The sequence below is a fragment of the Parambassis ranga genome, chromosome 14 (assembly GCF_900634625.1).
Source record: "Parambassis ranga chromosome 14, fParRan2.1, whole genome shotgun sequence".
Lineage (NCBI taxonomy): Eukaryota > Metazoa > Chordata > Actinopteri > Ambassidae > Parambassis > Parambassis ranga.
This window is the reverse complement of record NC_041034.1, coordinates 2961470-2975229: the sequence shown is the minus strand read 5'-3', so window position 1 is coordinate 2975229 and position 13760 is coordinate 2961470. Positions and strand designations below refer to the sequence as shown.

The window sequence follows — 13760 nt, the reverse complement described above, 5'->3', positions numbered from 1 at the left end:
GCCGCCTTCTCGTTATTTCCGTAAACTGTGCGCCTGAAAAAGTACGTTCATGCGTGGACGATGAACGTACTACGTAATTTACGTATGCTAGCACGTATTCAGCATGTTTACAAATTGTTCCAGGCCCGTGTTGCGTTAAGGTACCGTCGGAAATTTATACAACATATAACGCGCTTGCGCAACTGACATTAGACGTGTTTAATTTCTGCTTCTAAATTAGCCGTGTTTGTTTTTTCTTTACATTTTCAAATGGTTTATTGCATAATGTAAATATTTAGGGTGTGTTACTGACTTGTCAGTCGCTATGACTACAAATATTAATCCCAATGAACACTATTAGCGGTACTATTTCTGTGTGTCTGTGAAGGCGACACAACAGTACCATCTTATTAACTATTATTTGGGTAATATTTTCATTTAGGTTTGACTTTATCTTCATTTTATTATATATTTTAACATAAAACAAATAATTTTTTTATGCACACGTGTAATTTCCCACCACATTATTTAATAGTCTGTGTAAAGACTGGTTTTGTGCGCTCCAGTTCAGCAGGTGGCGCTAAATCCGCCGTGCAGCACGTTTAAAGGTCCCAGCAGCGCTGTGGAGGCTGCAGCCTGCAGCCATGCTTGGCTCGGCTCTGTAGCGTCAAGCTAACTTCCGTTCATGAGTTTAACCGGAAACACAATTTGTATCCTTAAAAATAAAGCGTTAATGTCTGCGTTTGAAATCAAAACTGCACTTCTTATAGTTTATTATGTGTTTTGGTTGTATGCGCCATCTAGTCACAAATACTGTAACAGTTGTAATTATTACATGTTAGTGTATAATGAATCTTAATTTGAAATTAAAACCCGGACGTGAGGTAGATTTATAGCAATATTCACGTCAACTTGTCATTTGTGAGCAGTTGGGCTAACAACAATGAGTAGTGTTAGCAATGTTAAACCGTACTATCAATTTTTCCTCAACTTCTAGAAGGTACGGCAAATATATACATGCAAATCTATTAGTGACACGTTAATCTGTCATTGATAATTCACATGCAGTCTGTTAGCTAGCTACTGTAGCGGTCTGAGAGTGTTTGGAGAGAGAGTAAGGCTAATGCTAATGCTAGCGGGGCTTTCAGCTGCACTCGTGTACTGTAACTAAACGAGTGCAGCTGAAACTACACGTCTCGTGTATATTTAATCAGCGTAGTTTGTGTGTTTTAACGTGCAGAAAATGGACAGAATTTAGTTTTTAAATGTTCATGAGCGCTTCCTGTGTTCTACATAAAGTTACACCGAAGTTTCACAGTCTTGTAAACACTAATATTTACAGTTTGAATAGTTAGCATAGATAGCTTTATCACAAATCAGTCAAATCAGACCTTGCATGTAAACAAACTTTATCCATCTGTAATTCTCCACCAGGAAGGAACTAAGTTAGCATTATGGTAACATGTTAACTAGTATAATATGTAAAAACATTTTAAATAGAGAATATGTTGAGAAATCAGAAAGGCAGTTAGTTTCTTCAAAAATCAGTTTGTGTTCAGTTGCTAGACCTTTTTCTGTGCCCTTATATGATCTGATATAAAAAGTCGTAAAATAGAAACATATATTTTACATATACAGAGAGAGTTAAATGAAAAATGTCATATTCCTTTAGCTTGCCCGGTGTACGCAGTGATTCTTGAATGTTTTTGCTTTTTCTCTGGTATTAAAAATGTGGAAATGACCTGTAGAACCCATGTTTACAGCTGTTTCAGTGCTAACATGGAGCTAAACAGAGTTTACAGTGCAGTAAAAGCTGAAATATCACACAAAGTGTAATGGTGTAAAGTGTGAATCTTTCCCTTTTAACATATTTTGTGTTTGTTTTTTTTAGGTTCTAACCTGCTCACCACAGTGACTTGATGCAGAGGACTCTTATTTTTGTAGTTCACAAATCTGTCTCTGTTGGACTACAGCCTCTAGAAACTCTACTTAGGTGTAAGAAACCCTTTAAGGTGTCCAGAGCCTGTTCTGTGTTTTCATGCTCTGAACCTGTTCGTGTGCTTAACTGTTCTGGAGAATTCCCCCAGTTTTCCTCTGCATACCATACACACAGACCTCTCCAAAACGCTCCACTCAGATTTTACTCTGAAACGCCAGACATGGCAGACCAGAGGTTTATTGTGGAATATGCCAAACGGGGGACGGCAGGATGTAAGAAATGCAAGGACAAAATTGCGAAGGGAATAGTGCGCATAGGGAAGGTTGTGCCGAACCCTTTCAGTGAGTCTGCCGGAGAGATGAAAGAGTGGTACCATGTGAAGTGCATGTTTGAGAAGCTGGAGAGGGCAAGAGCTACCACGAAGAAGATCGAGGACATCACAGAGCTGGAGGGCTGGGAGGAGCTGCAGGACGAAGACAAGGAGCTCATCAATAAGCATGTGTCAGGTCTGTTTATCTTTTTTACGTAGAATAAGGTAACATTGCTGCTTTTGCATTATTTATCATTTTATTGGCACTGACTTGCCTTTCTGGGAAGCAGATAAGGAGAGTTTTTTTTTATTAATGGAATCAATACACAACAAAACAGGGCTGTTATTGATGTAATGTAATGTAATGCAGTTTGGCTTTTTGCTTGAAAGTTGTCAACTTATCTGTTCACCACTGTATGTTTATGGCAGCTGAAGGCTGAAAAAAATAGTTTTTTTAAAAAATACCCTAATACTTCTTAAGTACAACAACAAAAACAAACAAGAGAACAATGAATTCTGTGTTTTCTTTCCTGCTCTGAAGTCCTTTACTTTGTCTTGCAGACCTGATGGCCAAAGTCAACGCCAGTCCAAAAAAGAAGGTGCAGGCCAAGTTGAACACCAGCACCCAGCTCATGTCTCCTCCTGCCGACCCGTCTGTCAATGCTCCTCGAAAGTTTTCGGGCTTCACTGGTAAGATCGGATAATGCCACGTTTTTATTAAACCATACACAATATGTTAAAAGAAAAGTACGTGATGATGGCAACACAGAACAGAAACGTTGTACAGGGTCTGTGTTTTTTGCTCTTTCTTCCTTTGCACTTTTCGTTGTGTTGCTTCTGCTTCACCCACACTGGGTACATAGTTTAAAATACAGAATATGCTGATTGAAATGCTGAAAAGACTATAATAAGTGCCGTCTGTGCCATTTGTCAGCTGCAAAGGCTGGCAGTTCCAGCAGCCCTGGACCGTCATCCTCCCCCGCCAAACCCAGCCAAGGCAGCTCTCTGTCGGCACAGCTGTGTGACCCTCAGCACAAGGACTCTCTCTTCAGAGAGTTTCGAAAACTCTGTGCCATGGTGGCCGAACACGCCAGCTACAATACCAAGACACAGATTATCGAGAAGTTTCTAAGGAAGGGCTGCAGCGGAGGTCAGTGTGTGTTTTCATTTTCAGTTTGTTCCAACACCGTCTGGGGTCTCGCTGACTGTGACTTCCTCCACTCCAGATAAGTTCCACGGAGATCTGTACCTCACCGTGAAGCTGCTCCTGCCCGGCGTTGTTAAAAGCGTCTACAACCTCAACGACAAGCAGATTGTAAAACTCTTCAGCCGCATTTTTCGATCCAACCAGGACGACATGGTGCGCGATCTGGAGCAGGTACGTCATCCTTTCAGAGATTAGTTTTCTGTGAACACTCGGTCTGTTTCTGTCCTTTGACAAGCCGTCTGTCTTTTTGGTTTTTCCAAGGGTGACGTGTCTGAAACAGTGAGGATGTTTTTCGAGGAGAGCAAATCATTCCCTCCAGCAGCCAAAAGCCTCCTCACCATCCAGGAAGTAGACGCGTCCCTGACCCGTCTGGCCGAGCTGACAAAGGAGGACGAGCAGCAGAGCGAGCTGGAGGCTATTGCCAAAAAGTAAGAACGGCATTTTCACATTAAGTCAGTCAGGGCAGTAAAACAGAACAGATATGGTAATTCTGTAAAAAGTATGGCTGACCTTGGTCTTTTTGTAGCTCTCAGTTTTACTGGCAGTGTTTTCAGGCAGAGAAGTAGCAAACGTCTTTTTATGAACGCTGCAATTGTTTGTTTTTCCTGCGTTGCCGTTTTATTGCTGGCATTTATTTAGATTGTCTGCCTCAGGCACGTCTAACACAAACACATATTACACAAACATCTCTGTTCCGCAGCAGCACACATTGTTTATTTGTCATAAATTGCCAGCTGTATCATTTTGTGCTGTACTGAATTAAAGGTCTGCCTCAGTCACATGACATTAGGGCACAGCAAGCTGCGTGGATTGAATTTCCTCCAGCATCAGCGCCCTCTGATTTGTTGTGTATGGTTGTTTCTTAGTGTAATAATCTGCTCTTCATCACAGATGCACGAGTAACGACCTCAAATGCATCATCCGACTGATTAAGCACGACTTGAAGATGAATGCAGGCGCAAAACACGTGTAAGTGCCTCAGTGTGTGCACCATGTTCCCTGAACGCAGCACAGATCATCAGGCCATTTAAAAACCGGCTTCTCTCTGCAGCCTGGACGCCGTGGATCCCAACGCCTACGATGCCTTCAAGGCCTCACGGAATCTTGGCGACGTGATCGAGAGAGTGCTGAGGAATCAGCAGGAGGCGTCCAATGGGTCGGGACCCAGGAAACTCCTCACTGTGGAGGCGTCGCTCATGACCCCCGTCCAGCCCATGCTGGTGAGTCGTGTCGTTGAGGCAATCTGTTGACAGAGAAAGCCGAATTGTCCACACAGTCAGAGCCTACATGTCCCAGCATGCAGTGTGCACGGATCACTTTAGATGGGTGACTGTTCAGGGGCCTTAGAAGGACCCACTGAAGACCGACTTTGAGGCTCTTAAAGTCGTCCTTGTTTTCCCTGCATCAGGTGGATGAATGTTGGCAAAGTGTTTCTTTATTTCTAAGTTTCTAATAAATAACATAATGTATTCTTGAACCAATGGCCTTGATTAACTCCTAGTTCCTTAATCCTTCTGTATAAGCAGCAGGCTGGTGCCACAATAATCTTTTTTTAGCTTCAGGGGACGATCAGTAAAAATACAGATTTTCAGTCAAAGGCAGAATTTGTTACTTCAGTGTGTTTAGTTTGAGGCGTAATTTAACGTCTTCATCCTGTTAGACATTTTATTAATGTTTGCTCGAAGGCTTCACTATGGAATGAAAAAGATTGAATATCTTTGACTCTGTTCAGAAGTGCAGCCCGACTGTTTTTAGTGCTTTTAGTGGATTGAGGATTAAGGTGTAAGAGGAACATTTAATCTGTCACTGTCACTGATCCTGAGACTGTTTCAGCACAGAACTGCACGCTGCCGGCACGTGACCTGTCAGCAGTCCCTCTGCAGATATTACTGCACATCACACAGCGAAGTTTTTTAATTATGCAAGCGTCATCATTCATACTCTGCTCTGACCAACCCAGTGTTTGTTGTGTAGACCTGCTGTTCATCATCGCAGTACTCGAATAATCTAACTTTTCAGCTGCAGTTTTTCAGCATTATAACAACAATAACCTGCCATGTTTGTCCACTGTAATGTTTGTTCCACTATTCTATCCACCTCCTGTTCTCCTGTACTATCAGCAGGAGGGCGTCCTGCTGATAGTACAGGAGAACTGCTCTGAGGTCAGGCTCTGGGTTTGCAGGGTTTCTGTGCTGCTGTGTGTCGAGAATCTGCTTGTTTACTTCCTGTACTTCAGAAAAGTAAAACTTATACTGGGTGGACAAACGGTTTTGAGGGTGTGCTGCACACTTTCAGTCACACTTGGATCTTTGTTCACTGCACTATGAAGTCCTGCACCTCTAGGGGAAACCGCACAGTGATGGTCACACATGCAAGAACTCATGTACTGCACAAAGAACTGTCTTTGTGCAGTACAGAGATACACGTTAAAAAAATGAATTTATTTGACTAATGAGGCCACAAATATGTAAACTGGAAATATTACAACAAAAGTGTTGAGTTTCTTACAGAGTATTGTTAGTGCAACAAAAACATTTTGAAGAAATGTAAAGTTTAGACATGCTGTCGAGTAAAACGATGGCTCTTTTAAGCTCAGGTTTGTGTTATTGCTGAGGATTTTCTAAACCATCCATTGTGATTCCAGGCCGAGGCGTGTAAATCCATCGAGTACGCCATGAAGAAGTGCCCCAACGGCATGTATTCGGAGATCAAATACGACGGCGAGCGAGTGCAGGTCCACAAAAACGGAGACAACTTCAGCTACTTCAGCCGCAGCCTCAAACCGGTGCTGCCACACAAAGTGAGTCACACAAACGCAGCAGTGCACACAGACCCATGAAGCCATTTACTGATTAGTATGACAATGCATATTGCAATGGGGCATCTGCACTTTTGGCCCTCTGCAGGATTTAGCAGCTCAGAGGTATTTCCTCGGTGTGAAAACAGCATCGACTCTCAGCATGACGCTGTGAGCCTGAAACGTAAAGAGATAAGTGGCATCAGGCCTTTTCAGTCCACTAGATGTAGCTGCTGTGCGCACAAAACACACAAAGGGAGGACTAGCTTTTATTCATAATGTACACAAGCCACATGTTTCCTGTGCGGTGTCAGAACCTCGGACCTCCTCAGGTGTCTGAAGAGCAGCTTTAGCCTCAGCCTCAGACGTGTGGACGACTGCTTCGCTCATTCAGCCCCTCAGCTGGAAAAATGGCTGACTGTGCACCCCAAGCTGCTGCAATCAGCCAATTTATGTTATTGTCAGGTTAACACTGTGTGGGAGTCTGATTACAGCAGGTTTCTTACTGTTGTTCTGTTCCTAACACTGCAGAAAGGTTCAGATCATCCCACACAGAGGAGGACGAGCACAAAGAATGTTTTTAACTCTCTCAACTCCAAGCAGGTTTTAGGCTTCTCTCACATTTTCAGTCAGCGTGAGCTCATTTTTTTTTATTGCAGCTTAATGTCTGTAGAACCAGCACCATCATGGCTAGAAGTGGACACAGCATAAAGACATAATAATGTGAAATAACTGACTTTTAACAAAAAATCAAGGTGTTTTTAGATGTTAAAAATGATTCTAAAGTCATGCTACATGTGTTTTATCACCCAGATGTTTATAATGTTCCTCTCAATCTCTCATTGTTCACTCCCTGCTTTGTGTAACCAGTCCTGGCTTCCTAGGAAAGTCACACTGGGGAAAGTCATTCCAGCTAGAGTAGGATTGTATCTGGATAGTCTTTAAGCTGGATACGTTCAGACCTATTTTCAAATCTGGCTATGACACAAGCGTGTCTGCACTCAATCCAGCTTAATCTGGCTTGTTTGCGGTCCTCCAAACCACTAGGTGGCGCCTCGTAATATATACAGTGCACACCGCGTCGTGTGGTTTTTTTGTCCCGTGTCGCTCCCCGTGAACCAGAAGTAGCAGGTCGCTAACCGGAAGTATCATGTCGCTAGCCGGATTCGCTATCTGCGTTTGCGTTCAGACCTGAGCCACATTTGAGCCAATCCGGCTAGATCCACCTCCATGAGGTGGATTGAAATCAAGCTGGATATAGCCGGATTCACAGTGTTCACACATAAAAATCAGGATATATCCAGATACGGCCCAACTCCCGCTCTAGCTGGATTGATTTCCCCAGTGTGAACAGGCAGATTGTTTCATGTTTTAAAGACATTTTGTGCGAATTGTTGCTGTGTTTTTGGGTGAATTTTTAATTATATTCCTTCATGTATGAAAGCGATTGCAGTGAAATGTCTCGGCTGTGGGTGTAGATGTAGCTTTCTTTGTGATTTACCCACATCACACACGATGCTTTTTAAAGAATATCAGAAAATCTGGACCTGTTTGTGAAGCTAAATGTTTTTTTAGCAGATCCTCACAGCAGCGGTGCTGGTTTCTGAAGCCTTCTTGTTCCAGATACCTCTTCTTTCTTCTAATAACCGAGCTGTGTGTGTCTGCTCCAGGTGGTCCATTTCAAAGACTACATCCCTCAGGCTTTTCCTGGCGGCCACAGCATGATCCTGGATGCTGAAGTCCTCCTAATTGACACAAAGACCAGTAAACCGCTGCCTTTTGGGACGTTAGGCGTCCACAAGGTGAGAATAATACCAACCAATTCATGCGCTTCTTTTGTTATCGTGGCGAAGCTTTTATCATTTTCCAGCAGTCTTTGTTGAGCCTCTCCTCTCCTCCCTGCAGAAAGCTGCCTTTCAGGATGCCAAGGTGTGCCTTTTTGTTTTCGACTGTATCTACTTCAATGGCGTGAGCCTGATGGAGAGGTAACACACGTTCACTCCGTCCTTCCTCTGCTGCACAGACAATAAATGATGCAACCACCTAACACTTCTCTAACAGCTCCATTTTATTTTCACTTTCAGTGCAAATGTAGGCTACAAAGAAAATAAACCTTGAGTTTCGGAAACACCCTTCAGGATGATACAACACACAATATTTGTTCAGTGCTGGTCAAAGTTACACATACAAGTGTTTTTCCTTCCCCTGCTCAGACTCTGTGTTTCTCCACCAAACGTGTGGAGGAGTTTTAATTTTATTAACCACCTCCTTCAGACTAACTCAGCTCTGTCACACGTCATCAGGACAAACTTCGCTGCTGCTCTGTTGTGTTTGTTAGTGCAGCTTCTCCTCTCTGTCACAGGAGAGAGTTAGCAAGTCAGTGGCGGCGTGAACAAGATGTTTTATTCAAGTTAACAACAATGAAATGCAATAAAACCATCACAACTCCAAACCTGTGAGACTCAGCAGCTGTTCAGCGAGTGTAAACACTGTTTTCCACAGATCTCATCCACCATCCCGATGTTTTATGTAACCACAGTTTGTGGAAGCTCTTGTTAGCTCAGTGTGTCGTGTTAGAGTGACACAGCTCTGTGTCGCCTGCAGAGTGATTGACAGTTGTCGTTTATTGTTTACATTTTACTTGAGTCTAGATGGTGACTCTGGTGCTGCTACATTTAAATCATAAAACATTTTGAAATAAAACTGTAGAAGTATGAGCATTAATAAGGAATAAGATATACAGTGACGTTTTGGTCGACCAGCTTTATGTATTATTACCAGTTCACTTATTGAGGAGAGAGAAATCAGATCCTCAGATTGTGGCATCACAACGTGAAGAGCTGGGATCAAGAAACTGTTCAGGACAAAAGAACCTGAAGTGCTAACTTGTAACACTTTTCCTGGTCAAAACCATAAGACTTTTATTTAAAACAAATCTCCACTCTCCATGCAGGCCTCTGTGTGAACGCAGGAAGTTCCTGCACGACAACATGGTCGAAGTGCCCAACAGGATCCTGTTCTCAGAGATGAAGCACGTCACTGTAAGTCTGCCTCAGTGTTATGACTTCCTGCTGCATGGTTACAACTCATGGTGTTATATCATATACTGTGTGTGTGTGTGTACATCAGAGAGCAGGAGATTTGGCTGATATGATAACTCGAGTCATCCGGGAAGGACTGGAAGGTCTGGTGCTGAAAGACGTGAAGGTGAGACGTGTGTAATAAGCAGTAAATGTTGAATGTGTAGCTGGAACATGATGATCAGGTGTGATAACTTTGTGTGTGTGTCAGAGCACCTACGAGCCCGGGAAACGCCACTGGCTTAAAGTGAAGAAGGACTATTTGAACGAGGGCGCGATGGCCGACACAGCTGACCTGGTGGTGCTGGGAGCGTTCTATGGAAAAGGCTCCAACGGTCTGTGAAGCCTCGGTCCCCGCTGTCTTATTATTATTGCTGCTGCTGTGAAAATGGTCACAGGGGATTTTCTGCTCTGCTCATGCTGTGCTCATGTGTTCTTCCGCCCACCAGGTGGCATCATGTCCAGTTTCCTCATGGGCTGCTACGACCCAGACTCCAAGAAATGGTGCACCGTCACCAAGTGCTCCGGAGGCTACGATGACGCCATGCTGGCCCGGCTCCAGAAAGAGCTGGACGTGATCAAAATCAGCAAGGTCAGAGAGGATCCACTCGGAGCGCTGCCTGGAATATGGAGCTGATGTAATAAAACTGAAAATTAATCTTTCTGTGTGTGTGTGTGTGTGTGTGTGTGTGTGTGTGCAGGATCCCAGCAAACTCCCTGGCTGGTTGAAAATCGTCAAGAACTATTATCCAGATTTCATTATCCGCGATCCTGAGGTGAGATTTCAGCACATCCCAGCGGGCCTCTTCACACACAGCATGGCTGCATGCAGAGCTTTTAAAGGAAGTCATGACTGAAAAGGCATTTAACAAAATATTTACAAATTTAGTTATTTTACAAAAATAATTATAATTGGCAACAATAAGGGGAAAAAAGGGGTTTTTGGTTTAGTCGTATTATTTTCTGTCCTTTAACGTCTCACCTGTTGCTGCAGCACGCACCTGTGTGGGAGATCACCGGAGCCGAGTTTTCCAAATCAGAGATGCACACTGCCGACGGCATCTCTATCCGCTTTCCCCGCATGACACGCATCCGCGATGACAAGGACTGGAAGAGCGCCACCAACCTGCACCAGCTCAAAGTAGGCTTGTTTTGAAGGGAATAATCTGCTGTCAACACAGGGTTAAGACAAAAAATGTCATTTGATATTGAAGTAATTTTTCTGGGATTTCTTGTTTCCATGTGGTTTCCTTTGTATGTAGGAATGAAATAATTAAGTCCACAAAACAGACACATGTCCTGGGGACAGAGGGGGAGGAGGAGGGAGCAGTCAGGAGTCATGACACATAAGATGAAATATTGGCTGAGGCAGTTAAACACAGCCGCGCTAAATTATTTGAATCCGACACAAGTCTTCAATCTGCTGTGACACAGAACATTACAGCTGCTGGCTGAAATCCATGCTGTCATCTCATCACTCTGCTCAGGAGCTGTACCGCATATCCAAGGAGAACTGCGACTTTAAGGTGACAGCCGGCCCGTCCAGCGACGACAAGGGCTCGTCAGAGGGCGACAGCGGAAACTCGCCATCATCCTCCTCGCACAGAAGCGCTCCGCCCAAGAAGACCAGTGAGTCCACATCATTATCTCCACACTTTAACCAACCGTCCAAAACTCGAAGAGCGTATGAAGACTATATTTAAAAAAAATGGACAAATAATTGACACAAAAATCTGAATTTTGGAGAAAATTAGGATTTTCAAAAAATCTCTATAAAAAATCCATAAAAGCTGCAGCAGATATTTCACTGGATTATTGTTAAAGACGACGTCCTCTATCACCACAGTGAGTTTCCTGAAAAAATATGGCAGTGTTATGGAAAAATGGAAGCTTAAATTGACACAAAAATTTGACGTTTTTGCAAATTTTTTGCATTTTTTAAAAAATCTCTATAAAAAAATCCATGAAAGCTGCGACATATTTCCCTGGATTATTAAGGAAGGTTTCCCCTTTTACCACAGTGAGTTTCATGAATAATACTGCAGGGTTATGGAGAAATTAAAGGTTAAATTGACGCTAAAATGTGACGTTTTTGAGAAATTTAGCATTTTCAAAAAAACTCTAAAAAATCCATAAAAGCTGTGGCATATAGTTCACTGGATTATTGCTAAGGAAGGTTTCCCCTTTTACCACAGTGAGTTTCATGAAAAAATACTGCAGGGTTATGGAGAAATGAAAGGTTAAATTGACGCTAAAATGTGACGTTTTTGAGAAATTTAGCATTTTCAAAAAATCTCTATAAAAAATCCATAAAAGCTGCGGCATATAGTTCACTGCGTTATTGCTAAGGAAGGTTTCCCCTTTTACCACAGTGAGTTTCATGAAAAAATACTGCAGGGTTATGGAGAAATGAAAGGTTAAATTGACACTAAAATATGAGGTTTTTGCGAATTTTTGCATTTTCAAAAAATCTCTATAAAAATCCATGAAAGCTGCAGCAGATATTTCACTGGATTATTGTTAAAGAAGGTTTCCCCTATTACCACAGTGAGTTTCATGGAGAAATACGGCAGCGTTATGGAGAAATGAAAGGTTAAATTGACACAAAAATGTGACGTTTTTGAGAATTTTTGCATTTTCAAAAAATCTCTATAAAAAATCCATGAAAGCTGCAGCAGATATTTCACTGGATTATTGTCAAAGACGACGTCCTCTATCAGCACAGTGAGTTTCATGAAAAAATATGGCAGTGTTATGGAAAAATGGAAGCTTAAATTGACACAGAAATTTGAAGTTTTTGCGAATTTTTGCATTTTTTTAAAAATCTATAAAAAATCCATGAAAGCTGCGGCATATATTTCCCTGGATTATTGTTAAGGAAGGTTTCCCCTTTTACCACAGTGAGTTTCATGAATAAATACTGCAGGGTTATGGAGAAATGAAAGGTTTAATTGACACAAAAATGTGACGTTTTTGAGAATTTTTGCATTTTCAAAAAATCTCTATAAAAAATCCATAAAAGCTGCGGCATATAGTTCGCTGGGTTATTGCTAAGGAAGGTTTCCCCTTTTACCACAGTGAGTTTCATGAAAAAATACTGCAGGGTTATGGAGAAATGAAAGGTTAAATTGACACAAAAATTTGACGTTTTTGAGAATTTTTGCATTTTTTAAAAAATCTATAAAAAATCCATGAAAGCTGCGGCATATATTTCCCTGGATTATTGTTAAGGAAGGTTTCCCCTTTTACCACAGTGAGTTTCATGAATAAATACTGCGGGGTTATGGAGAAATGAAAGGTTAATTTGACGCTAAAATGTGACGTTTTTGAGAAATTTAGCATTTTCAAAAAATCTCTATAAAAAATCCATAAAAGCTGTGGCATATAGTTCACTGGGTTATTGCTAAGGAAGGTTTCCCCTTTTACCACAGTGAGTTTCATGAAAAAATACTGCAGGGTTATGGAGAAATGAAAGGTTAAATTGACACTAAAATTTGACGTTTTTGAGAATTTTTGCATTTTCAAAAAATCTCTATAAAAAATCCATGAAAGCTGCAGCAGATATTTCACTGGATTATTGTCAAAGACGACGTCCTCTATCAGCACAGTGAGTTTCATGAAAACATATGGCAGTGTTATGGAAAAATGGAAGCTTAAATTGACACAAAAATTTGAAGTTTTTGCGAATTTTTGCATTTTTTTAAAAATCTATAAAATATCCATGAAAGCTGCGGCATATATTTCCCTGGATTATTGTTAAGGAAGGTTTCCCCTTTTACCACAGTGAGTTTCATGGAGAAATACGGCAGCGTTATGGAGAAATGAAAGGTTAAATTGACACAAAAATGTGACGTTTTTGAGAATTTTTGCATTTTCAAAAAATCTCTATAAAAAATCCATGAAAGCTGCAGCAGATATTTCACTGGATTATTGTCAAAGACGACGTCCTCTATCAGCACAGTGAGTTTATGGATTGCATTTTAGTAATGGTCTCAGTGAATGTCGAATGCATCAAACATTGAACCACAACTCTGCGACCTTCCTAACTCTAACCCTGCAGCATATCTGTATTACAAAAGAAAAGGCCCACAGATATATATGAAACCTCTGGTCTTTATTTACAAGTAGAATATAGTAAAAAACCATAAAAACCTTTTTAAGTGACAGTGCTGAAAAAGCTTCTTTAGTTTGTGTCATCAGTAACTTGCTGTCACTTCACAGGCAGCAGCACTGCACCCAAACCGAAGGCGGTGAAATCTGAGCCACGCAGTCCCAGCATAGAAGCACCGAGCGCAAAGAAGGTAATTACTGCACAGCAGAGTGTGTGTTCTATGTTGTAGGATGTTTGCTGCAGCGATGAAGTGACTGTGGTCTGTTTCAGGTGAAGAAGAGTGAAAGTGTTCACAGTAACGGACAAAGTAAACCAAAAGCCACCGCCCAGCTGCTGG

The 13760-nt window shown here is 41.8% G+C and overlaps 1 protein-coding gene across 2 annotated transcripts in view; it reads left to right on the top strand.

Annotated features, from left to right (window-relative positions):
* Positions 1 to 884: 884 nt before the first annotated feature.
* The window catches only part of lig3 (ligase III, DNA, ATP-dependent), a 14331-nt gene continuing 1455 nt past the window's right edge, over positions 885 to 13760 (top strand). Inside the window, exons 1-20 of one of the 2 annotated variants that reach the window (XM_028421686.1) lie at positions 885 to 979; positions 1871 to 2424; positions 2790 to 2918; positions 3163 to 3378; positions 3455 to 3606; positions 3697 to 3863; positions 4327 to 4404; positions 4487 to 4655; positions 6080 to 6235; positions 7903 to 8034; positions 8138 to 8217; positions 9186 to 9273; positions 9362 to 9439; positions 9524 to 9647; positions 9762 to 9904; positions 10014 to 10088; positions 10307 to 10453; positions 10800 to 10941; positions 13534 to 13613; positions 13694 to 13760. The exon at positions 13694 to 13760 is cut by the window's right edge and continues 17 nt beyond it. In XM_028421686.1, coding sequence (XP_028277487.1) covers positions 1899 to 2424; positions 2790 to 2918; positions 3163 to 3378; positions 3455 to 3606; positions 3697 to 3863; positions 4327 to 4404; positions 4487 to 4655; positions 6080 to 6235; positions 7903 to 8034; positions 8138 to 8217; positions 9186 to 9273; positions 9362 to 9439; positions 9524 to 9647; positions 9762 to 9904; positions 10014 to 10088; positions 10307 to 10453; positions 10800 to 10941; positions 13534 to 13613; positions 13694 to 13760 — 2749 coding nt within the window. In that variant the 5' untranslated portion in view covers positions 885 to 979; positions 1871 to 1898. Of the gene's footprint in view, positions 980 to 1856; positions 2425 to 2789; positions 2919 to 3162; positions 3379 to 3454; positions 3607 to 3696; positions 3864 to 4326; positions 4405 to 4486; positions 4656 to 6079; positions 6236 to 7902; positions 8035 to 8137; positions 8218 to 9185; positions 9274 to 9361; positions 9440 to 9523; positions 9648 to 9761; positions 9905 to 10013; positions 10089 to 10306; positions 10454 to 10799; positions 10942 to 13533; positions 13614 to 13693 lie in introns of both variants that reach the window. The other variant, XM_028421687.1, reaches the window with a different exon arrangement.